Below are 25,841 nucleotides of genomic sequence, written 5' to 3'. Positions count from 1 at the left end.
ATAACATTTTTGTGTTCTTTCAGTCTTTGTTGTCTTTTGATTTTGTTCACTCAGTTTTCCTTCTGCCTCTTCACTTTTGTGGGCCACAGTTCTCTTTTTCAGAGAATCTATTGTTTGGGAGAGTCTTATTTTGTTCTAAATTCTCTATTCTCATTGTAGTTGTTGATTTCTTCCTTAAGAACTCTGATTTCTGTTCCTATTTCTTTGATATCATCTCTTAGTTCTTTGATTGCTCTTCCTATTTATGGTAGGAGGTTTTTAGAGTTTTTATTTCAGAGGATCTTCCAGAATTTTTGGGATATTTTTATTCCCTTTCATATTTGGGGCTTACCTTCTTTAATTGTGAAGTATTTGTTCATTGAAATAGTTCTTTTCAACTACTCATTTCTCTTCCATCAGCTTTTATCAGTCACTTTGCTGATGTTTCTATGTTATTATTTTAAAATACATTTTTAAGTACATTCATAAATCAGTACTTTCTGTCTGAGGGCCTAGGACTCCTGTGTACTTCCTCCAGTCTTGGTCTGTTTTCTCTTCCCTCATAGATCTGTAGTCCTGAAGGGATTGGAGTGATAGATTAGGCCTACCACAGGAAGACTTGTGGAGGTCACTATGGTTCTTTCCCATTCCCATTGTTCTTAGTTCCACATTTTCTTTCCTTTTTTTTGGTGTAACCCTGTAATATATGGGAATTCTGGGAATTGACTCCTTTACTCGACTTTCTTCAGTTCATAGATTGAGGAACTAATGGAAGAGGGTACCCTGAATAATTGTGAGGGATAGCTTTAGAAAAACCTTTAAAGTTATGTCTCTTTTCCACCTTTCACTCTTTCTGCTGGGTTCCTATTTTCTCCATTAACAGAATTAGCATTAAATAAGTGTAACCAGCTCCTCGTTTCTGTTCCCTTCTCCACAATATGCTCCATCTGGCTCTGCAGTTGCCCATTTTATTCTTCTCTTGCCTCAGGGCTAGTCTGATTCACTGGCCTCTCTGTAACTCCCTCCCCCACCTTCAAAGAACTGGGGTTGGAGTATTATCCACCATACCAGAAACAATAGAAATGGTCTTCAGTGTTTTGATATGTTTTTAATTTTTATGTAACAATTGCCTTGTGGTAGGTTCTTCCAACTTTTTTCTTCTTGTCATTTTTGTATTTTCTCCTTGTGGATATTTTATAGTTATTTGAGTTGGTAGATGGGGAGCTGCTCCCTAGGATTACTTGTCTCTCTTTCACCTTCTCAGAATTTCCCCTCTCCATCTGTTTTCATCAGAGAAGTTCAATCATCAGAGACTTTAGTCTTCCCTAATATTTTTGGGTCCACAGTAATGCTACATTAAAATGGGGTTACAGACAATCTTACTTTTCATATATTTTTTTCCCTCTATAGGACACAGGAAGAAAGAATCAGAGGTGTATGTTGGAAATCTTCCATTGGACACCAAGGAGGTATCATTGCCCTGTTTGCAAATGGTTCTCTTTTCCTTTCTTGTGTAAAAATATTTTTAATTTTCTTTTTAGAGGTTTGCATGTTCAAGCCAAAATTTTTTTATCCCACAGATTTGGAAGAATAAGTTTAAGAGGATTTGAATGGTAGAATTATCCCTACCTTATTCAGTTGTCCATTCTCTAGACATATGGAGGGGATCTGTGTCACAGATAATCCAAAATCCATTAAAAATTTTTTTTGGAATGTATTCAACACTGTGAAGGAAACTCAAGTTAAACTTTTAAAAATGTCTACTGTGTGCAAAGCACTAAAAAATGACAGTTACTACCTAACCAGGTGAGGTGAACTGGGGATTAGTCATATACATAAGGCCATTACTGTTTTCGGACTTTAATTATGCCTCACTAAAGCATTCATTTCCTTGAGATTAGAGACTGTTTCTTCTTATTTTTCTTTATATATCCAGGCTTAGTCCAATGCCTGGCACAAAGTGAGTGCTTAATAAATGCTTATTGATCTGAGTAGTTGAGGGGAGTTGCAGAGAGCTATACAACAATACAAAAAGATATAATTACATGTGAAATTGTGTAGCGCTCTAAATTCAGAGAAAAGAGATCCTTTTTGTCCTTATGGTAGATGATAGAACAGTCAGAGGGAGGTTTCATGAAGAAAGTAGAACATGAAGGATGCACAGCATTTGAATCAGTGTAGCAAGGGGACTTAGATGATCAAAGGCACAAAAATAGGAATGAACAGGAAATATTCATGGAACAGCAAATGAACTAACCTAACGCTAAAAGTAAGTATATATTAGGGTAAATTTGAGGAAGTAGGGTTATACACATATGCCAAGTTAAGATGGATTTTTGGCCAAGCACGAGTTTGGTGGGGGTAGGAAACCCAGAGTTTTTTGAGCAAGGAAGTAACATGATGAAAGTAGAATTTAAGGAAGATTAATATGATGAGTATTATATAGGACATATTCTCATGGTGAAAAATCAGACTTGGTGTGGGGGTCGAACAAAAGCTATGGCAAGAATAGTTGATGGGAAAGAATAGATAAAAGCAAAGTCAAAAGAAAAATCTACAGAAATGGGTGCTTACAGGATATGAAAGATGGAGAGGGATAAAGAATCATGGATGACTCTTAGGGTTTCAAGATTAAACGATTAAGAATGGTGGCACCATTGATGGGGGAGAAAGGGGGAAGAAAGTGGTTTCTTGGAGAGGAAAATGTTGAATTTGAGGCAATGAATAGAAATAAAGGACTAGGACTTGAGTAAGAAGAATTGAATGGAACTACAACTTTGGAAGAAGTGATTGTTAAAGTTGTGGACAAAATAGAGTGAAAGGTAAGCTAGGGGTCTAAGACTGATCTGTAGAATACTTGCCATTTTTTCAGTCATTCATTTATTGAACTTTTGTAACATGCAAGCCACTGTGCTAGACTGAAAGCAAAAAAAATCAGGAGGGGGCAGCTAGGTGGTGCAGTGAGTGGAGTACCGGCCATGGAGTCAGGAGGACCTGAATTCAAATCCAGCTTCAGAGACTTGACACACGTACTAGCTGTGTGACCTTGGGCAAGTCACTTAACCCCAATTGCCCTGCCCCACCCCCCAAAAAGCAAAAGGGAACAAAAAAGATCAGGAGATGCAGACTCCCCCCAGACTATTTTCATGGAAAAAATAGGCTGTCAATAGATAAATGGGGCACCATGATAAATGCTGAGCACTATAGGCAACAAGTGCTGCAGGAATTGAAGAGGACGATATCACTGTTTTTCCTGTTGGGGTATTTGAGTCCTTTGCTTTTGAGGTTCTTGCCAAACTTGAAAACTGTGGTCCTGATTTTTGAGTCCTGCTTTGAAGAAGCTACAGTTCTACGCTAAGATGGTTCAGAGATCTTAACAAGGTAAGAATACACCCTCTAATGATCATAGCCCATACCTGTCTTTTCATCCTTGCAGCTATTGTCCATGATTTCCAGTAAATCCTCCACAAGGAGTTCCTCCAGTGTATTGAGATATTCCTCCAAATCTCTTCACACTGCGTGGTTCCCAGTGGAGTCTGCAGGCTCTTTTTGTATTACTCATCTTTGCTATATAATTGGCCTTCCTCTTCCAGTTCTGTCTTTCTGATGACATTCTGATTCTTCTCCTGTATGATTCTTCATTGCTAATGTATTGCTGTCTACCCAGACCTACTCCTCTTCCTGGCTTCCCCATTTCTGTCCAGAGAGCCACCACGCATGGAGGTCTGCAGCTCAAGTCATCCTTGACTCCATACTCTCGCTTGTCTCATATAGCTAATGTTTCAAAATCTTATTAACTCCACAACATCTCTTGTGTCTATTTCCTCATCACTCAGATGCTTAGTACCTCTTTACTTCTCATATGGACTATTAGTAAACTTCTGTTTGGTCAACCTGCTTCAAGTCTCTCCTTCTCCAGTTTATTTTCCACGTAGTTGTCTGAGTGACATTCGCAAAGCACAGGTCTGATCCTGTTGCTTACAGGCAGCAGAGTCAGAGGACATGGGTTTAAATTTGAGTTTTGCCACTTATTACTAATGTGACCAAGTTGGTTATCTTCTCTTGTCTTCAGTTTCTTCATCTGTGAAATGAGGGGGACTAGATGATTTCTGAAATTCCTCTCAGCTCTAATCTGTGATCCTGTCATTCCCTGCTCAAGAAAATCGAATGACCATGACTTCTTTGGTCAAGTACAAACTCTTTGGTTTGGCAGTGAAAGCCCTTCATAGCCTGGCTCCAGCCTACCTTTCTAAGCTTATTATTCCCTTTATACATCCCATGGTCCAGCCAAAGAAGCCTTTCTAGGCTCCCTCTGCCATGACATTCCATCTCCTGTTGCTTTTCCTTTGCATTGCTGCCTGCCATGCCAAGAATATACTTTCCTCTCACTCCACCTCTTAGAATCCTATGCAGCTATGATACCATCTCTTGCATGAGGCCATTTCCATATTCTCATCCCTCCCTAAGCCCAAATTACCTGGTGTTTATTTTCTGTATACTTTACTTTAGATGTGTCCCTGTCATCTCCCCCTATAGAATATAAACTCCTTAAGGTCAAAGATCGCATCATTTTTGTCTTCGTATTTCCAGTGCATCCTGGCAGATGCTATGTGCTTTTCTTTAATAACGTTTTTCTCAATTACATGGCAAAACAATTTTGAGCATTCTTTTTTAAATTTTGAGTGTCAAATTCTGCCTCCCTTTTTCTCCCCCCTCTTCCTAAGATGCAAAGCAATCTGATATAGATTATACATGTGCAGTAATGTAAAACATAATTACATATTAGTCATTTTGTGGAAGAAAAACCTGGAGCAAAAAAAGAGAAAAAAAATACACACATAAAATGTAAAGAAAGAAATAAAAAAGAAAAATAATATGCTGTGGTCTGCATTCAGACTCCATCAGTTCTTTCTCTGGAGGTGGATAGCATTTTTCATCATGAGTCCTTTGGGATTATTTTGGATCATTGTATTGCTGAGAATAGCTAAGTCATTCACAATTGATCATCATATAACATTGCTGTTACTGTGTACAATGTTCTGGTTCTACTCACTTCACTCTGTATCAGTTCATGTAAGTTTTCTTAGGTTTTTCTGAAAGCATCCTGTTGTCATTTCTTATAGCACGATAGTTTTCTGTCACAATCATATACCACGACTTGTTCAGCCATTCCCCAGTTGGTGGGCATTCCCTCAATTTCCAATTCTTTGCTACCACAAAAGAGCTGCTATAAATATTCTTGTACCTGGAGTACTTATTTCACTGTGTTGCTATTATCTATATAATAACGTATATAAAGTACTTTGCAAGGCTTAAAGTTTAATATGACTGTCAGCTATTATTATAAAAAGGGAGGACTGAACTAGATCTTAAAGGTCTCTTTTCTAGCTTTTTTAAAGTTTTTTAAAAGTCTGATGACTTCTGTTCTGCTTTGGGATGATGGAAAGAGAGGCATTGTGGTATAGTGGATAGGGTGCTGGACTTGGAGTCAGGAAGTCCTGGGACTGGCCTAAGCTGTGTGACTCTGGGAGGATCACTTAAACTCTCTATGGCTCAGGTTCCTCATCTGTAAATGAGAAAGTTGTACTTGTTGATGTCTCAGGTCCCCTCCCAGCGCTAACTCATTAATCCTGTGAAAGTGTACTAGATTTGGAAGCAGGGAACTTGAGTTCAGATCCTGACTTTGTGGCTCACTAGTATGACCTTGGGCAAGACATTTAGCGCTGGGCCAGATGATCTCTAAGGTCTTTTCTAGCTCTAAATCTATCATCTTGTAATAACTTTAATTGCCAACTTCTGCCTCCTCTTGAGCCCAAGATGTACCTTTCTGTAACTTTCACTCATTTGGCTTTTTTTTTTCTTTTTAGGGATAGACAAAACAAATTGAATCCCTCTTCTGAATGTGTTTAGTTCTGAATGCTGCATTTTAGGAAGGATACTGAAAAAATGGAGCTTTTCCATGCAGAGGAAAGTGACCAGAGAGATGGTGGGGAAAAGGGGAGTGTCTCAAAACTCTGTTAGACAAGAAGTGGCTGAGCTGATTGAGGGTGGCTGGTCAAGACAAGACTGGAGGAACATGAGTGCTCTCTTGAAGATGAAAGGTTGTCATGTGAAGGTCTTAAATTAGAACATAAAAGGTCCTAGAAGAGCCAGGGAGGGGACTTCCTAATCCCAAACTCCTAATTAGCACAAAGGAAGATTTCTTAGGTAGCATGATTTTAGAATCTAGCCTTATATTTGTAGCACTAGACTCAAGAAATGCCAGTCATTTGAACCAGCAAGCATTGATTATACCTACTGTGTGGAGGGGCTGAGCAGAGGCATTAAGGATACAAAGACTGACACCTGGAACTTAAATATCTGCCAATTTGATATGCATGCCGCCTATGTCTTTATCTAAATCATTGATAAAAATGTAAATAGTATAGGGCCAAAAATAGATCTCTAGGACACTCCTCTGGAGATCTGCCAAGTTTAAGTTAAGCCATTATATCTTAGTAACATTTATCCTTTGAGTCCATTCACTTAGCTTTGAATTCATCTATTATTATTTAGCCCACATCTCTCCTTATTTTTCTACAAGAATACTATGAGACACTTTATTAAATGCTTTGCTGGAATCTAGGTGCGTTGTATCTATAATATATATATTATAGATATATATATATATATATATATATATATATATATATATAATATATAATTCAGGATATATCTATCCTGAACCTACCAGTTTAATAACACTGTCAGAAGGAAATGAGGTTTATCTGTCATGACTTGTCATTGATGAAGCAGTGCTGGCTCTTAGTAATCACCTTTTCCTTTGCTCAGTGCTCACTAACCATCTGTTTAATCATCCATTCTAGAATTTTTTCAGAAATAGAAGACAAGCGCATTGGCTTGTAGTTCGCAGGTTCTTTTTTTTTTTTTTTCAGTTTTTTAGAAAATCTGAATATTTGCCCTTCTCTAGTCCTATAGAACCTCTCACGTTTCCAGAATATTTTAAATGTCATTGACAATGATTTAATCACACCTCATAGTTATTTCAGTACCCATGTCTGTATCCTGTGACTTCAGTTCATCAGGTGAAAGAAAGTGGTCTCTTTTGGATCTCCTTACAGGTAACAACTCCCTGTTAACCATTTGTTCTCTTATTTACAGTACAAAAGTCATTCTCCTTGGCAGGAAACCAAACAGAAGCAAGATGAGAATTGCTCACTTTCTCCACCTCCCAAGCAGGGTTCCTCTCCCTTCTTTGATCCTTTTCTTTCTCCCACCATAACCTTTTAAAAACCCTTTTTGTTGACCTTAGCTTTACTTGCCAGCTTCAGTTCAATTTGAGCTTTTAGCACTTCTGATACTGTGTTTACAGGACCATGCCATGCTCTTATATTCTTCCTTTATTACCTACCTTGCTGCCATCTTCTGTACATATCTTTTAAAAAAAAAGTTGGTTGGTGAGTACACTGTGCATCCACACTGATCTCTTCAGTTAACTTTTTTCCTTTCTCATTAGAATTGTTTCCCTTTGTATCTTAAGAATTTAATTCCTTTGCTTCATGGGATGATGTTGCCTGTAGAATTGTAGTTCCTGGGATCCTGTTATTTTTTCCCTAAATCCTTTGTCCTTCTCTAAAAATTTAGAGTGCATCTCTGATTTTGTCCAGCTTTCATCTTCTTCATTACCAACTCAAAAAGGGAATGGTCACTTCTTCGCAGGGTTCCTATCGTTTCCATTCTAGCAGCCAGTTCCTTTTGTTTTTTATAAATCAGATCCTATATAAAAATTTCCCCTAGTTGATTCTTCCACCCTTTAAAGAATGAGATCTCTTCTAGACTTCAAATAGAACAATCCAACACTTTGACATCTAGCTATCTATTTCCTCTTTCTGTCTAGGTGGTCCAAGGTAGATTGTAAAGACAAAATTGTTTTTTTCCCCCTCTCCATTGATTTCACTCAGATCTTCTCCATTATGCTTCCTGTCTCTGATTTCTGGATTTTTTTCACATGTATATAACTTCTTAATTCCATTACTCTCTCCCTTTATGTATCCTGTTTCTTTTGAATAAGCTCTATTAGGAGCCATATGTAACAGCAAGCACTTGAGCATACCCAGGATGGCCTGCTAGCACAGGTTCTTTGATCTGCTTTTAAAGGAAAAATAGCTTTTAAAAGGGTCAGCGACCTTACTTTAATTACATTCACTAGTACAGGGGAGAAGTCAGCACCCTGAACGTGGAGAAAATACAAGCAGAGAAATTAGCACAAAGACCAACAGACAGGGCTCTAACTGCCTGAATCAAAGCAATATTGCTATACGTTTTACATACATCACTGGATTGAGAGAGTCTTTACATCTGAGTAGTTGGGGAGTTCTGAACATACAGAGTCTTGACCAGGAAATCAAAAGATCCTTCTCATAAGCGAACCCCCAAAGCAAAGTCTCACCTTAGAGTATATATACACTTTTGGCTAATAGGCTCGGAGCCAGAAGTCATCACAACCCTTGTGACTCAGTGCCTAATTAGCTTAGTAACAGCAGGTGTGAAAGCCTTCCTACAAGCAAGACTCCCCTAAGCAATCTCCTCCCCCAGTGGGCTCCACATGAGGACTATTAATGGGCAGGGAAGATCTTATATCCCATTAACATTATACCATATTCTAGTCCTGGATTTCATTCTACCAAATCTCAGTAATAGGTCACATTTGCATAATTTCTTTTGCTTGTTGCCTAAATGTTTGCCATTTGTGTATAAACATTTTGAGGCCTGAGTTTTTACTTCTGGCTCCTTTCTTGGATTTTGTCTCTTCTGAACTTCTAGGTGACTTAACCTGCCATTCTTCTTCCTTCTCTGTAAGTTATTCTCAGTGGTGTATTGTTTTCTGGTTAACAGTAGACATTTTTATCCCTCCCTCTGACCCATCCTTTTTAAAGCTCTTTTTATTAGATTAGATATTAGATTTGTTGGCTTATGAGATACCCTATAAATACATTCTTACCAGTCTTTGTAGGTGTCTATTATCCATATAACAGCTGTGGTCCAGAAATTCTGATCTCATTCTCAGACACTATTTTCTTATCCACGTGAATATTTACCAAATGATTTTTCCTCATTTGCATTCTTTGCCTTTAGTAGGTTATAGTGAGGGAGACAGAGCCAATTGTAGCTTCTTTCTCCAGACTTCATAACCTTTGACAATCTATCTTACATTCCTTCTGGCAGAATCATTTGTGCCCATGTGAATTGCCAGAAGTAAGGAGTAGTCATCGGTCTTAGGAAGTTCTGTTAGGTTGTGTCTCTATACTCCCAGAAGACAATAGACCTCTTTGTTGTTATCAGGTCAACAAATGGCTCTCATAGTACTCCTGAGCCAGGGAATTGTCAGTTCTTTTTCTTTGAACACTTACTGAGTTGATCCAATCATCTGATGACTTCAGTGGTTCAACTCTGTAATTCCTTGGAGGACAAGCAGCTATCTCTTCCTCAGTGCATCCAGCTCCCTCCTTTTCATAATGTGCCTCAAATCTGTAAGGGACTCACCAGGATTTGGGGATATAACCTATTATAGCATCCCCATGTGTGTCCTGGTGGTGTCTAAATTGTAGGGTTAGCACCATGAGTAAGGAAGGTAGTGTGTGGAACTAAATGTGATGTTGTAGAACAAGAAGTTCACTGCCATTCTAAGGGCAATCATCCCACATGGTGATACCAAGTATGGAGGATTTTAGTACCTTGTGGAAAAGTGACCTGTACCAGAGCAGAAGGATAATAGCAACTCATAAATTTTCTGTGGGGTGAAATAAAGACTGTCCTACACTCAGTATTTGCATTGTTTTCATCAAATACTTATGTGGAATTTGGGGGTTACTGTTCCCCACATCTGTGAAGCCCTAGACAAGAACTGGAGTCTCGAGGTTTCCCAGAATAAACTCTGAGTAGGGGTATAACAGTAATATTTTGGAGTCATACCCCCAACCCCAAGATTAAACCCAGTCTCCATAAACTTATGGCTGGGGGCCTGGCTTACACTGGGCTGTGGTTTACATTGGTATATAAAGCTTAAAATCTTTTGAATGGCCCAATGGTGATTTCTGTCATTTGGTGTCAGTAGAAAGAGAAATAGCTCCTTAATTACTAAAGTGTGTTTAAATGGCATTCTTTACCTGAGAATGGACTTTTCTGGTGTCTAAAACACTTGGTTCTGAAATTTGGGGAGTTTTTCCGGTCACTTGAATAGTAAGGATAATGATTTAATGTTGATCAATATTAATAATGATTTAATAAATGAAGGTTTAATAATAGTGACTTTTTCATGACCATATTGCTATAACGTAAGTAAATGTTTTTTAAAAAGAAATTGACAGTGGTCTAGAAGGAGTGCTGGTGAGGTAGGTAGAGAGATAAGATGACATACTATAAACAAACATGAAAATTTTGAAATTTTTTGAAGAATTACTGTGGAATATTTATAGATTAAAAAATTATTTTAGTCTACAAAGGCCTTATTCCCCCAAAATAATTTCTAATAACTATTATGAGGAAGATTTAAATAAAAACTAAAGCAATCTAATTTTAAAAACCTTTACCAAGTGCAAGACACTAGCTTGACTTTGAAGATCTAAGATGAAAAATAAAATATACTTTGCTCTCAAAGAGTTTGCAAATCATATGGGGATTATAAAAGTAATAATATCTGGCATTTATACAAGCTGTCCCAAGAGTTTAAGACTTTACACCCTGTATAGTGTTTAAGGACTATAAAGTCTCTCGCATATTTTCTCTCCTCTGACACTGCCACCACCCTGGCAGGCCCTTTACACCTGGACTGCTGACCTAACTTTCGGGTTGGTCTCCCTGCCTCTAGTCTTTCTCTACTGCAGTCCATCCTCAATTTAGCTAGCAGAAGTGATTTCCTAAAGCTCAGCTCTGACAATATCAACCACTCCCCCCCCCCAATAAATTTGACTTTAGCATCACCCTGTTACCTCTAGGATAAGGAATAAAATCCTCTGTTTGACTTTCAGAGCCCTTTATAACCTAGCCCCTTATACTTTAATCACCTCGAGTACTCTCTGATCCAGGGACATTGGCCTCCCCGGATGCTCCTAGTCTAAGATACTCTATTTTCTGACTGCATGCATTAGGGCACTGGCTGTTCTTTATGCCTCCTTTCTCACCTCCGCCTCCTGACTGTCTTCAAGTCTCAGGTAAAATCCCGCCTTCCCTCTGACCTTACTCCCAGAATATGTCTTATATGTATATAGTTATTAGCATGGAGTGGGAGCTCCTTTAGATTAGGGACTGTTTTCCCTTTCTTTGTATCCCCAGAACTTAGCACAGTGCTGGGCACATATTAAGTACCTGTTGACTTTTTGACCCAAGAAGTTTATATTCTATCAGCAAAAAACAACATGTGTACCTCTTATAAATACAAAATATGTACGAAGTAAACACAAGATCATTTTTGTGGGGAGGAGCCTTTAGCAGCAGAGGAAATCAGAAGACGCTTTAGGTGGGAGGTGACTACCCCTCTCTCGCATTACACTTGTCATGGTTCCTGCCTAAGTCCATCTTCTTCAACCAATATTTAACATGCCATAGATTCAGGCCCTTCACAGTCGTAATTGCTTCTTAAAAAGGAGAAGTCAACACAGTTCCTTTTGGTAATAGATTACCATATGAAATAGGGTTGGATTTGAAATAAATTTATTCTCCCTATGTACCTCTTGCCTGATGACAGGACATACGTAGCCCAGGTACCTGGTGTATTGCAGTTTAAGATTAAAAATTTAAGAACTATTATAATGTTGTTTCCTTCACCCTTCCCTTTCTCCCTCTCTTCCCCACCACTACTCTTCTTTCTTACTTTTCCTTTTTCATAATTCTCCTTAGGAGGACATTCTATCCCTTCTGAAGGACTTTGGCCCACTCCGTGTCCAGAAAGTCCAGAATGGCTGCAAATGGTAGAGTGGCTTTTCCTTTTTGACTTTTGGGGGAAATACTTCTTCTCACCTTTGTCCAGTTTGCTGATATGCTGCGCTGGCAAAGAAACAAGATTGAAAGGCTCCGAAGTGCACAGCTTTCCTTTAGCTTCCTCTTTGGCTGTCCATTCAATTTTGGAAACACCTTCCACAAACCCTTTGTTTATTCAACAAACATTTAAGTAGCTGCTGTGTGCAGCACACTGATAGGCAGTGGGGTTGCAGAGGTAAGATAGTTCCTTTCCTCAAAGAATTTATAGTTTGGAAGTGGTGATAAGATAGGCATATGGATACAATTGGAATTAAGAGAGTGAACAACAAGAATAAAAAAACACCATGAGATCCAATGAGAAGGACATCACTTCCTCCTGCAGGAATCAGAGGGATTTCCGGGGGAGAAACATTAGTTAGGCCTTGAAAAAGATGGGCCTGGGTCATTTTGCTGAGGTGGGGAGGGGAGGGTAGCCCTTTAATCATGAGGAACAGTGAAGAAAAGCCCAGAAGAATGGGAGGAATAGTGTATGCTCAGGGATGGCATAGTCCATTCAGACTGCAAAGTCTTCTTGAGGAACAGGCTTAAGAGTTGGGACTTTTTTCTTGGTAGGCAATAGAAAACCATTGAAGGTTTTTGAGCAGTGTGGGCAGGGTTTTTTTTTTTAATTTTTATAATCAGACCAAAGATTAATCTAGCAGCATCATAGGGAATGTATAGAGAGCAGAGAAGGACTAGAATTAGGGAGTCGTGTCGTTAACAAAAGGTCTTTAAGGTAAAAGTCATCCAGAAGAGGTCAGAACAGATGAGGAGGTGAACTTTTTTTACTCATCTCCAAAGGCAGAACTAGCAATGATGAGTGGAAATTGCAAAAAGGCAGATGTAGGCTTGATGTAAGGAAAAACTTAACAACTAGAGTTGTCCGGAAGTGAAATTGGCTGCCTTAGAAAGTAGTGGGTTGCCTGCATTGGAGGGAGGATTCCTCAAGCAGAGAGGAATATAACACTTGTTATTGCTGAGGGAATATTTTTCAAGCTTGGGTTGTGTTATTTGGTGCTGAGATCCCTTCTGTGATTCTGATAGAAATGGGCCCTAGAGAAATTGGGAGAGAATTGTTGATTTAGAACTTGAAGGGATCTTCAAAAGGAACTAATCTAATCCACTCATTTCATTTCATGGATGAGAACAGTGAAGATGAGATAAAGGTCACAGAAAAAGGAATTAGCCTTCACCAGAAAAACAACCAGATTTCCTCAGAGGTGGGGGAGGGGCAGGGGTAGGAAGGAAGGTAATAGAAGATGCATAAGTTTTAAAGTAAGAAGGAGGAGACCTGAGGGAGCTCATGTTTCAAGGCTTTTATATTCTCAGAAAGTAAGGGAAAAGGTTCATCCGTTAAGTGGCTAGATGGGTTTGAGAGTTGAAAGGTGAAAAGGTTTGGAATGGATGCTGTGGATGTGATTCTGCATCTATCCCTGAGATCACAATGCTTTGTTCTATTTCTGGCCTTGTCCTTGACCTACAGTGCTAGATGACCTTGAAGAAACCACATCTTGCTGACTTGGTTATCTGTAGAATGAGGAAAATGCACACTCGCTACTTTGCTGTTGTGCTAAAATGACAAAACATAGTGATGAAAGTGCTTTGACATTTTTAGTATATTGGTGCTATAGACATTCAAAGGAATAGTAATGTTACCCCCTCTTGATTGTCCCTGAGTTTTCTTCCCATGAGGCTGGGACCTGGCATGATTAAACTGAATTAGGAGAACATTGGAATGGAGCACAGGACTGCAGGTTGTTGGGTTTTAATCCATCCATTCAACTCTGTCTGTTGAAGTCCTCTTCTAGAGCCAAATCTTCCCTGACCAGACTGCCTACCCCCAGGTGAAAGTTCTCTCTCAAAAAATGTTTTGCCTGGATCTTCCCATTACCATGTATAGAAAATTTCAGTGGTCCTTGTAATTTACCTCCATTAGATTGTAAGCTCCTTCCTTGCATGTTTGGTTGTTAAAAATGAGGATAACACAGGGTGTCCCAAAAATCTTAGTGAAGTTTTGAACGTTGATAGCTTTTAATCTCTTTTAAGCTTAAAACTACAGTAACACTTTTGGGACACCCTGTATTATCCTCTAGCCAAGCATCCATGTAGGGCTATGAGGATCCAGTAAATCTGTAAAATGAGGAGGTTGGACTAGATAGCCTTGAAGGTCCTATCTTGGTTCTCTATGTTCCATTGAAGTGGTAGAGGAGTGTGAACCTCTTTATGAGGCTGTGTAGTGCAGTGGAAAGAGCACTGGATTTGGAGGCACAAGACCTGAGTTCAAATCCCAGACTTAATTATTTATTACTTATAAGAGCTTGAGCAGGCCTCTTTACCTCTCTGGGCCTCAGTTTCCTCATCCGTAAAATGAGGGAGCTAGAATCGATCACTAGGATCTCTTCCAACTCTATGGATCATAGAGTATGAGTTCCTTTTTTTGTGGGAACTTTTCTCCAAATGCTTCCTAAAGCCAAGGAGAAACCTTTGTGTTATGTGTTAGTTCAGTTCTTATCCCTTCCCCAGAACAGTGTGGCTTCCTGGCCTCAGTGTTGTTGGGCCTCTTGGTGCAGCAGCAGCTCATGAACTGGACATTGAATCGCTCTGAAGTGCTGACCTGTGTCAAGGTGGGGCTTCTCTCTTTCCCTCTTAGCTTTGCATTTGTTGACCTGGCCTCTGCGGAGAATGTGCACCTCGCAGTCAAGCAGCTGAATGGACAAATGTTTCATAACCGGAAGTTGTACCTGAACTCAAACAACTGGATCCCCAAGCAGAACTTGGACTCCACAAAGGGCAACGCAGAGTTACCGGTAAATTTTCCTCTTCTTCCTCTTGCACCTTTTAACAAGAACTTTCCTGACAGCAGATAACTGGACACAAGTCACTTGTGATCCTTGGCATTTACTTAAGGTTTTTTCATGATGAAACATGAGGTTAGACCAGTTGAGTGGTCTTGGATGGCAAGTCACTATTTTGTCAAATCTGGAGCAATGAGCCTTCTTAAAGAGAAGAAAAGGGTGGTAAGAGACATTAAGGAGACATAGATAAGACTTGATGACTGGATAGGAGGGACAAGGAAGAGTGGAGGATGAACTCAGAGAGAGCTTACACTTAGCTTCTAGGGATTTGAGTTTGGACTAATCCCCATACAACTATAGATGAAAAATTAACTGTCACTATTGTGCTGGAGGCACAAGAGCACAACCTGGGTTCAGATCCTGGCTCTGACATTCACTAGTGTATGACCCTGGGTAAGTCACTTCATGTCTCCCAGGCTGTTTTCTCACCTATAAAATGAGGATATTAATACCTATGGCATCACAGCGTTGTTGTGAGGATCAAAAGAGAATTTATGTGTTAATAAGATTCAGGCGACCTAGCGTATAGTGAAGCCAAGGTTACCTTTGTAAATATTTTACATATCTTAAAAGGGCTATGTAAATATTAACGTAGCTGGTTACCCTGGACCCTGCTACGTGAAGGGTGAGTGAGTTAACATTTCACCCTTCTCTCTGTTTTCTAGTACTCTTAAGGGGAGTTGGGGGGGGGTGTTCATTCTCTCTGCCATTGGCTCTAGCCCCCACTGATTGTACTCCCCCAATTTTAAGGGTCTCATGCATCCCAGTTCCATTTAACCACTTAATAGATTAGCTTTCACAAGAGAATATTCACTTTAAAGATATAATAAAATCAAATATATCTGCCATAGGCCTCAGTCTCTAGAGAGGGAAGGGAAATGAGAATCATAGCTTAAAACTCAGTTACTATGTATCTTAGTCATACCAAAGCCTCCTTTGAGTTCAGTTCTGGGTACCCTGACTTTTCTCATGGGTTTCCTTCCATGCTGGCCATGGCTTGAGTTTAGGTTTGGAGACTTACTGAGACCAGCAAGGGATAAATGAAACAGACCAAAACCCCAAGCCCACTTCTCAGGGCTACAGGGCCCGAAAGAGTGGAAGGAAAGGTCATCTTTGCCCTCACTCAGCTTAGTTCATGGTACCCATGCTGGGGATGAACAGGACCTTCACCCCACTGCAGGCTGCCAGAGAGAGACTGGTCCAGTCTGGTGGTTTGGCTACATGACCGGTGGAAAAGTTGGCGGAATGGCTTCCCCCAGAAGCGGATCCTTGTTGTCTCAGGGACTCTTACCTTAAGCGATATGAGCATGTGGGCGCAACCATTTGCGGCAGTTGATATTTTTGTCTGGCCCTGTGATTTCCTCAGTGTAGGGAGCACCTGGGGAAGAAACTCCCTTTGCCATTGTAGATTAACAGCTATTCTACACTCTGTTGCCTTGAAGCACTGAGAGGTTAAATGGCCAATTTAGGGTCCTACAGCCATTATGTGTCACAGGGGGAACTTGAACCAAGGGGATCCTAACTTGGAAGGTCAGACTTGTCTCCATAGTGCCAAGCTGTCCCTTGGGGTTTGTGTGTGACAGTTACTTGTTAAAAACCTGTATGTTTTTGGGTGAAGTGGGAAATTTGAATGTAGACTAGTGTTAGCAATACATGAACCTCTTTCTAATAATGAATAGCAACACAGCATAGAGCAGTCATGTTCAAAGTGGAGGCCTTGGACCCAAGGACTGTGTAATTAGCCAGAGGGTAAGAAGATGGTTCACATGTCTTCCCTTTCTGCATCATGGGGCTGATATCCGATCCATCTACATCTAACCTTATTCTCCAGTGTGGTGCAAGCTCCCAACCCTCCTGGCTTCTGATCCAGGTAGCATTCCCTGAAGACATGATCAGCGGCACCTGTAGGGCCATTGGTACAGTTTGCTTCACCTCTTGCTGGACAAGCTCTGGGGTCTGGGTTAAGAGTCCCACCTCCCACCTTTCATTTGGATGGAACCAAGTGAGTCATGTAGGGTGAACAGGCATGGATGGATTGAAAATCTCATTATTTTTTCATTCTCCTAAAACTAGCCTGTCTTCCCAGTTTCCCTTGCACTGTTGAGAGCACCACCATCCTTCCAGTCAACCTAGGTTCACTGCCTCAGGGTCTCTTCAACTGCCCATCCTCCCTTGCTCCACAAATCTAATCATTTGCAAAACTTTTTAGTTTTTGCCTGTACAGCATCTCTCGTATTTCTCCCCTTCTGTCCCCTCACACAGCTACTATCCTTATTAGGGCCATCTTCACCTCTTGCCTTGGACTGGACTATTTCAGTAGCTTCTTAACTGATCTCTTTGCCTTGTCTTTTCCTTCTCTGGTCCATCCTCCACATGTGGCTAAACTGATTTTCCTAGAGTGCAGTCCTGGCCATGTCATACCTCTACTCAGTGAACTTCAGGGGCTCCTTCTTTATTCTAGAATCAAATGTTATTTTGCCTTCATCTCATGCTTTTTTAATTTCTATTTCATATAAGTTTTATAATGAGCATAATTATTAATACAGTACTATGTATGTAATTTACAAATAGGTAAATATATACTTTGAATGTGAGTACTCAAAAATTGTTTAATAATAGGATTGCAGAATTTTAGAGCCCACTGGCATTAGTGGATAGTGAGCCAGCCTTGGCATAGGGAACACCTGGGTTCATTCCCTGCCTCTGACATACTGACTTTGTGACCCTGGGCAAATTGCTTACCCTCTCAGTGACCCAGGCAACTCTCTAAGGCTGTGGGATGCAGAGTAGTTGTAGTTATATGTGAGGAGGAGGGGCGTGTGTGTGTGTGTGTGTGTGTGTGTGTGTGTGTGTGTGAGCGCGCGCGTGCGCTCGAGCGTGTGTGTGTTTTCATTGGGAGTTCCCCTATGAAATCACATCTGGAAAAAAAGTTCTTCCTTTTTTACAGTTTATCTGTGTTGTGTGCATGTATACTAAATAATTGAGTAGTAATTGCTTTTTGTTCCTTAGTGTTCTCTTTGAGTTCTTGGCCTTGGAAATCTAAGGATAATTTATAGAGGGGAAGGACCCAGGGAGAAGTTGCTATGAAATTAGCCTGCTTAAAGTGTTGGAGTTAATTCTCACTCACTATCTTGCTTCTGTCTAGTCTGGTTTCCTAACGAGATCATGCCACAAAGGGAAGTACCACTGTTGGTCAGAAGACCTTGCCCAGGTAGTGATGGTGAAGACAGTGACAATATTAAGCAGTCATTTTAAGAAACCTTTTATTGAGTTAATGATTAGATTACTGACTTACCATTGTCACTCTACTGGACTTCACTGCTTTTGCTATTATTTTGCAAAAAGACCAGCTTCAAACCCAGTTTGTTTAACATGGACTAATGCTACACTGCCACACTTCTCTTATTTGTGTGTCTGGTACCTTACTGTAGTAACCGATGTCCTTTCATCCAGAAATGAGGGAAGCTATCAGAAAACAGACTGTCCCTCTGCTTGTCTGTCTTTCCATCCATCCATCCAGCCACACAAACACATATAGTTAGAGTAGGCTAACTTGAGCAAGTCCTTTCTCCTCCGTAGGCCCTATCTTCATCCCCTCTAAAATGAGGGGGCTGAACTAAATAATCTCTCAACTTTCACCCAGCCTTTGCCTGCTGGTAATTCAAAGGGCTAGAATTCGCAGAAGTAAATTCCCCATTCTGCAGTATCAGTCAAGGAAGAATTAATCACCTGCCATGTGCCAGGCACTGTGCTAGGTGCTAAGTGAGATAGGCCCTGTCTTCAAGGAGCTGACATCCTTTTGGAGGAAATCATGTCTGTAGATGTCCTGTATGTTGGTTTATTTCCCATGGAGAGGATAGAGACAGCATGGTAGATGTGGGGAGCTGAAAATCCTTCTGTCAGAAAGCAGTAGCAGCCCTTTTCCCTACAGTTAGATAATATGTCCTCATGTGGCTAATGTGGCACTCTTGGGTCTGCCTTAGGCTTTGGAGAATATTCCTTTTGAAGACAAAGCTGCGGTGATTCCTGGTGAGAAAGAGGAAGCCACAGCAACTCCTGGTAGGTGCCTGGACTGATATCCCTCCCCAAAGTGCCACCAGAGGGCTCTTCTCAGGCTAACTTGTTCTTTCCCCCCCCATCTTACCCAGGGGAACATTCTAGCTTTTCCCCCAGCTCATTTATGCCACTTTAGGAAATCTTCCTTGATTTGAGAAATCTGATCAGCCAGAGCTCCCCATTCACCCATTCTTTGCTTCCAGCTGACCCTTTGAGGGCAGGGGAAGAATTGATATTTTGGGGTGGGTTTTTTATCCTTTCTTTTCCCACTTCTCTGTTCCTCAGCTCTCTAAGAGCAAGGCCTGGGTGTCCCCTAGATGTTGGATTTCACATATTCTAACCTAGAACTTTGCAGGGGCTGAAACTTCTGTTTGTGTTCCAGTGCCTGCCCGGCAGACCCCTCGAGCACCTGTTTCCCCTAATGTAACCGAAAGACCAAGGACAGCCTCCTATGCAGTTCCCATGGAGATGAGGTCAGTAGAAGGGCAGGAAAGACTGATTAGGTATCCGGCAGGGAGCTTAGCCTTCTGCACAGAAGTCCAGGGACAGTGTCAGAATGTTTGGTGGTAGCAGCAGTAAATTTTTCAGGAGTCTTGGGGTTTAGTCTAGGCTCTGTTGTTCTGTGACCTTATGGAGCTCATTTAACCTTTGGGGGCCTCTATTTCCCCATATGTACAAGGAGGATATTATCTCTAGCTCAGATGGTAGAAAACAATTAATTTCAAAGCTCCTTCATGTCTTTGATAACTGGACTTTCTGTGCTAAGAGAGGAAATCCATAGTCCAAATCATTAAAAGTAATTTGTATTTGATCTTGGAATACTAAGTTTTAAAATTTCTATTTTAAAAAGCAGCAAATTTTATTTTTAATTTTGTTATGTATAGAAAGTAGCTCGAAGTCACAAGAGAAAATTACAAATGTGTTGAGAGGCAGTTTGGTATAGTAGGATGGGTGTAGTCAGGAAATCTGGGTTTGAATTCTACCTCAGAAAAGATTGCTAGTGGTATGACTACGGGAAAATCATTTAACCTCTCAGTCTTGGTTTCATCTTTGAAAAATGAGGGATAATGATGCTTGGATCATTTCCCTCACAGGGTTGTTGAAAGGAATATGCTTTGCAAATCTTAAAGTGCTATACGAATGTGAATGATTAGGTGTCAGAAGCAGGACAATTCACATGGAGACCTTGCTGGGTTACCACATGAATCCCTTTAACATGCTGGGAAGCTTCAGAAGAAAAGAGTAGTTGAGTGACTTTAGCCAAGGCAGTCTGTTTCATTTCCTGACTTTGCCCTTTCCTGTAGAGGATCCTTCTTGGTGTTTCTTCTAAGGGATTGCTTCCAAGACCTGAGCTGGCTAGCCATTATTCGCAGCATCCGTGGGGAAGTGGGGCTGCTGGTGACAGACACAGTCCCCCAAACACCATTCTTCTGGGCCATCCACCTCACCGAGGTAAGACTGTTGGCTAGTTGGGTCTGTGCTGTCGCTGCTGATTTCACCTTGGGGTGGGGGTTAGGAACAGGAGTTGCTTTGAATTTAAAGAGGAAGTTTAGTGTAGCAGATGGAGCATTGGATTCGGAATTAGAACAGCTTGGTCCCTAGTTCTGGTTCTTCTGCTTCTTACCTACTTATGTGACCTTGAGCAAGTTACTTTCCTTTCGTGGACTTCAGTTTCCTTTTCTGTAAAATGAAGGGATTGAACTAGGTCCTAGCCTCTCAGGTTCCTTTCAGTTTGTAATTATATGAAACCACCGCAAAGCAACCTCTGGAGCCCAAGAATAACATTGATGCTCCCTTCCTCAAAGTAGACTGAGCAGTTTCTAGAAGGTCAGAACATCAGAGTTCCTGGGAGCTTCATCTGTCTCCCAACCAGCATTGCTCTACCTGGGTGAGACAGGGAGGGGGCTAAGATTTAGAGTTGGAAGGATGTGATCTCATCTAATCCCCCTTCCCACTACTAACACTTTACAGATGAGAAATCGCCAGCCAATGACCAAGAAAGATATGTGTCAATATCTTTCTCTGTCATGATCCTGTTCAATCTTTGGCCCTTTTGTGGGAAGATGAGCTTCTATAGTGGCTTGAAATAAGCCTGACTTAACTTGTTTTCTCGGATTTGGGTCAAGTTATTCCCTGTCTCCTGCCCAAGGAGTGGCTATTTAATGCCTGTTAGTGCCTATAGTAGCACAGCATACTGCAATAAAATTGACACTAGCTCTGAAGTCAGAGGACCTTGGGTACGATTCCACCTCTGATACCTTGGACAGATCACTTAATCTCCTGGGCCTCAATATGCTCACCTGTGAAATAAGGGAATTGAAGTACACGGCTTCTGAGGATCCAGCTGTAGATCTCTGAGCCTGTGACCACAGTTGAGGCAGAGATATTGGAGGATTGACAGGATATAGTGCCAGCACAGTCTTGGTTACTCATACCTTTTTAGTTCAGGTGTCTCCTGAATAACTCCCATGCTTCCCAGAGAATACAATAGCTTCACTAACCCATAGTATACTCACATGGCCACAGCCTCTCTCTCTTCTTCCCCAAAGATGAGTATGTGATTGAATATATAGGCAGCATGGCTTGCAATATAGGAAATGTGATCAGGTGTGCTACCGTTGACAGGAGGCTCATATGAACATGGAGAAGCTGTTTTGTGCCCTGGCAGAAGTGGAGGAGCAGCAGCCTTACCTGGCGGAGGCAGAGGTTCAGCGTGGGATCCGCTGCTTGGGGGAGTGCCACCTGGGGGACGATGATGATGGGGCTTGGAACAGGTATATAGCAGGGAAGGGGGTGGCATAAAGGCTCTTAGGGCAAAAGGGAAAACTGATTTCCTTAATTAATCAGCTGGAAGAGTAGTCCTTGATATCATCGCCCATGGAGGCAAAGCCCTGTGCTGAAGACATAGAAAAAAAATAGAAGACACTTAATAAGCCCCAAAGGAAAGAAATAGCGACAGGAAGCAAGACTCATGGACACGAGTGCACAGGGAATGTGTCAAATAAATGGCTGTGGTTGGTTGGTTGCCTGGAGACATTAGGCCCTCAGGTCTCGGGCAAGACCGCTGGAGAAGATGAATTTTGAGTAGGGTTCACCAGTAAAGAAGTCATGGAAGCAGGCAGTGGGAGCAGGGTCGTGTGTGGGAAGATTCCCTTTTCTCCTTGCCTGTCTGCCCCATTCTCTCAGTAACTTTCTCCTTCCTCTGTCACCCCCTTCCTCTGGTATATTCAGCCCCTGCAGGGCTCCTAGCATCAGCTCTGTTGCCCCTTGCCTCATGGTTTCTCCACTGTTCACTGTCTCTAGAGCAGAATAAAAATTTTTAAAACCTGACTTTCTTTTCTCGCCCTGTTCCGCCGCCCCCCTCAGCTTTTCTTTCTTAAGAAGACAGGGTGCAGGGTTTGGGGGCCTAGGTGGCCAGGTTGCTTCTACCATGACTTCTTACTGTGGGGTCCTGTGCAAGTCATTTAACTTGTCTGGGCCTCAGTCTTCTCATCTATAAGATGATGAGTTTGGAATGTTGACCTCTGAGTCCTTCGGGCTATCTCTGGTCCTCTGTTAGGTGCCTTCCTTTGGTGTGGGTCTTTGTGGAAACAGTTCTCCTCTCCCTTCCTTCCTCTGGCAGGTGCTGGGTGTTGGACCGAATAGGTGACTGGGCGGTGGTGCTCTTCATTGATTTTGGCTGTTCAGCCACTGTCCCAGTGCGGTCTCTGCGCAGCCTGGACAGTGATGATTTCTGGGCCATCCCACCTCTGACTCAGCCCTTCGTGCTAGAAAAAGGTAATCCATGTCATGACTCTGCTCTGTCTTCTACCCCGCCCCACAGGCATGCCCTCTGGAGAAGAGTGGAGGGAAGGACAAAATGGGGTGGGGGGGAAGGCTGCCTGGCAGCTGGAGATGAAGGATTCAATCACTGTTCTGGGCTGAGAGCACGGTTTTCCAAACTGTTGTGCAGAAGCTTGGGGCTCTATGAGCCAAGTTGGATGCCAGGGAGCAGCATTCCTCCCAGCTCAGCTGTAGCAGGGGTTGACTGACCTGTTGAACAAGGCTATGCTATGTGGGGGGCTCCCATCCCACTCCAACCTTTGCCTTTTCAGATGGGGTTGTGAGTATCAGGGTTGTGTCTTCAAGGGATGGCACAGCCTGGGGCAGGAGTCACTGCCCTTCTAGCTGTGTATTTCTGTTAGAAGCAACATGATAGCTACCCCCTCCACAGGTGCACGCGCACACCACACACAGACGTGCACGAGCGTGCAAAAGAGACAGAAATAGCCCTGGCTCCTGCTTTGTGGTTCCTTTCCTAAAATACCCACCCCTGGGTTGGTCCTGGTTGATCTCTCCATTCCCTACCAAGTAGTAAATGCCCTGTGAGCCTTGACCAGGGACCTCTTCATTTGTGGGTTCCACTAACATTTGCAAGTCCCAAAGTGTCCCCTAGGCAATTTAATTTGGGAAGCACTTCATTAGAACTTGGATGCTTTAAGAGTTTGGACTGTGGCTGATTGGGGAGCTAGGCCCCCCACTGAGGACACCCAGTAGTCAAGGGGCACCCCCTCGAGGCTTTTCTTCAGAATTGCACTTGTTCAGGTATGGGGTAGTTTGTTAGTTCACTACAGTGTGGATCACTACTGGCAGTGTTGAGGGGGTGAAGGATCTGAAGGAAGGAAGTGCTCCCTGTCCATGAGGGATGACTAGTTAAGGGAGAAGACACACAAATATATCCATTTAGTAGAAAGTAAACTTCTTGAGGCCACAGAGCTTCAGCTTTTGTCTGTATTCCCAGTGCTAGTTGTGTTTGTCCTTTGTTTTTGAAGAGGACCATGACATCAGGGAGATGATGACATGACTTGCGGTTGACTTTGATTTGAGTGAGGCAGGGCTGTGCAAGGTCACCAGCCTCACTTTCTCCTCCAGAGCCATCTGGGTTCAGTGGCCTGGTATTCACCAGGATGACTGGAGGTGGCCCAGGATGCACTGGGAGACCCTCGCCCTTTGAGGCTAAGGTCTTTTCAGGTTCTCACTTTGAGTGAGGTAATGCCCATTCAGTGAATAGGCCTCTTTAAGTGCCTTGAATGGAGTAAGCATGTAATAAATACTTGTTTGCATTAAATTAAAGCAGGGCTAAATGTATAAGCGCATACATATACATGTGTAGAGGGAATGAAGCCAAAACATGGAGTAGTAAGTACATGGGAACAAGTCCAAATAAATAAGATACAGCCTGAGTCCTTAAGTACCATGGGAACTGGTGATGGTAAGAGCTACCATTTAGATCTTGCTTCAGGGTGTGTCGAGTGCTTTACTTATGTTATCTCACGGGAGCCTCACCACAGCCTGCTGACATAATGCCCCCTGTGAAAAAAGCTGCTATTCTTTTCCCCTCTTTATGGTCTGACAATGACCATCTCTGGGTGGGACCATGGAAGGCAGGGAATTGAGGAATTATTCCATCCCTCCATGCCCCCATTACTGCACAGGTGGAAGCCTTCCTGCTCCCTATCCTTCTGCTGCTGCAGCTGCCACATGAGTGCACTATAGCTTTTGGCCTCACTTGGAGTAGAGGGGGGTGTGAACCCTGTGCAGATTCTTCTTCAGAGTCCTGGAGTTACAGTGAACAGCATCACAACATCCTCTTGCATTAGAGAGAGAGTGCGTGTATGCATGCGTGCTCACGTGCCCCCACCCTCCCTCCACAGGGACACGATGTCTCACCCTCTGAGCCAGGGTGTCTGTGTGAGTAGAGGCTCCACTCTCCGCCTCCCTTTTGCTCACTGACACACTCCTGTTTCCCAGGCCTCTCTCTCCCCCTCCTCAACCCCAGCCCAGACTAAAAATGTGTTTGAAGGTCTCATTTTGATTATTAAATAGATATTCTCAGTTCCAAGCAAGCTGTTCGTCAAGTCATGAAAGGAAGAATCACTGGCTGCTTGAACATGGAGGTAAACCAGCTTTTCGGGCAGCCATTTTGTCTCTCTCCCACTACCCTTGTCGCTTCCCCCATCATTCGTGAGGTTCTTTGCTAGAGTTCATGTCCCAGCCCCCCTTCTGTCTGCCTGATGCTTGTTCCCTACATGCAGGTGCCAGGTGTGCAAAGATTCCATGTTACCTATGTGACCAAGGGTCCCCTTTCCAGAGGAGAGTTTGGGGGTTGGGTCCAGGGGACAGCTCACTATTCTACTGATGGGTTCCTCTTTCTCCTTCCTTCTAGTCTCACGTCCTGAAGTTTGAAGAAACGAAATGATAAACCTGCTCACTTATTTTTGGTTTCCCAACCCACCACCACCCCAGTTCCCTAGGTGATACCAACCCACCCATTTTGTTTGTAGCCATGCTGTTTCACCTCATCCTATTGGATCACTTTTATGTCTGTATCCCTAGGATAAGCTTGTGATTATATTTGATTAGATTCCAGTTCACAGGGCTCTGGACCCTGGCACAAAACCTGGAAATTCCAGGAAAGTAGTTAAAAAGCTTTTCATTTTCCCCGGTGCTCTTCTGAGAAATAAGCTGTATGTGAAGGGCAGTTCAAACTTAACATAGGACTACTTGGTGTATGTTAAGAGCCTGAGTTGGCCTATATGTTATTTTTCTTTTTGTACCCCCTTCTGCCACACTCCAGGAACAGGAAATAAACTGTCTTTGCAGATTTGTTGAATGGAGGGTACTGTTGCATTAATATCATGTCTGATATATATGAAATCATTTTAGGTGGAAGCTGTTAACCCAAGGGTTGTCAGCCTAGCTGGTGGAAGTTACTGGGAGCCAAATGATTTTGAATAAACTAGTTGAATATGCCAGAGTCTGATCTGGTGTTTCCTTAACTGTCCTAGCTGCTGCCCCTCCCTGCCACCCCCTTCCCTCCACCTAGTCTTTTTCTTTAAGCTGTGAGGTTCAGAGGCTACTCACCGTTCATAGAATCACAGAATTTTACAATTGGAA

General features: G+C 42.1%; 1 protein-coding gene across 1 annotated transcript in view; it reads left to right on the top strand.

Moving 5' to 3' along the window:
* The window catches only part of TDRD10 (tudor domain containing 10), a 32,290-nt gene extending 6,886 nt beyond the window's left edge, over positions 1-25,404 (top strand). Inside the window, exons 3-12 of the mRNA XM_036755585.1 lie at positions 1,390-1,448; positions 11,875-11,945; positions 14,645-14,801; positions 18,833-18,908; positions 19,288-19,378; positions 20,210-20,357; positions 21,531-21,679; positions 22,528-22,682; positions 24,771-24,841; positions 25,111-25,404. Coding sequence (XP_036611480.1) covers positions 1,390-1,448; positions 11,875-11,945; positions 14,645-14,801; positions 18,833-18,908; positions 19,288-19,378; positions 20,210-20,357; positions 21,531-21,679; positions 22,528-22,682; positions 24,771-24,841; positions 25,111-25,143 — 1,010 coding nt within the window. The 3' untranslated portion in view covers positions 25,144-25,404. The remainder of the gene's footprint in view (positions 1-1,389; positions 1,449-11,874; positions 11,946-14,644; positions 14,802-18,832; positions 18,909-19,287; positions 19,379-20,209; positions 20,358-21,530; positions 21,680-22,527; positions 22,683-24,770; positions 24,842-25,110) is intronic.
* Positions 25,405-25,841: the final 437 nt, after the last annotated feature.

The sequence above is a fragment of the Trichosurus vulpecula genome, chromosome 4 (genome assembly GCF_011100635.1).
Source record: "Trichosurus vulpecula isolate mTriVul1 chromosome 4, mTriVul1.pri, whole genome shotgun sequence".
NCBI classification, from domain to species: Eukaryota; Metazoa; Chordata; class Mammalia; order Diprotodontia; family Phalangeridae; genus Trichosurus; species Trichosurus vulpecula.
Note: the sequence above shows the minus strand (reverse complement) of the source record. Positions and strands in the feature narration are given on the sequence as shown.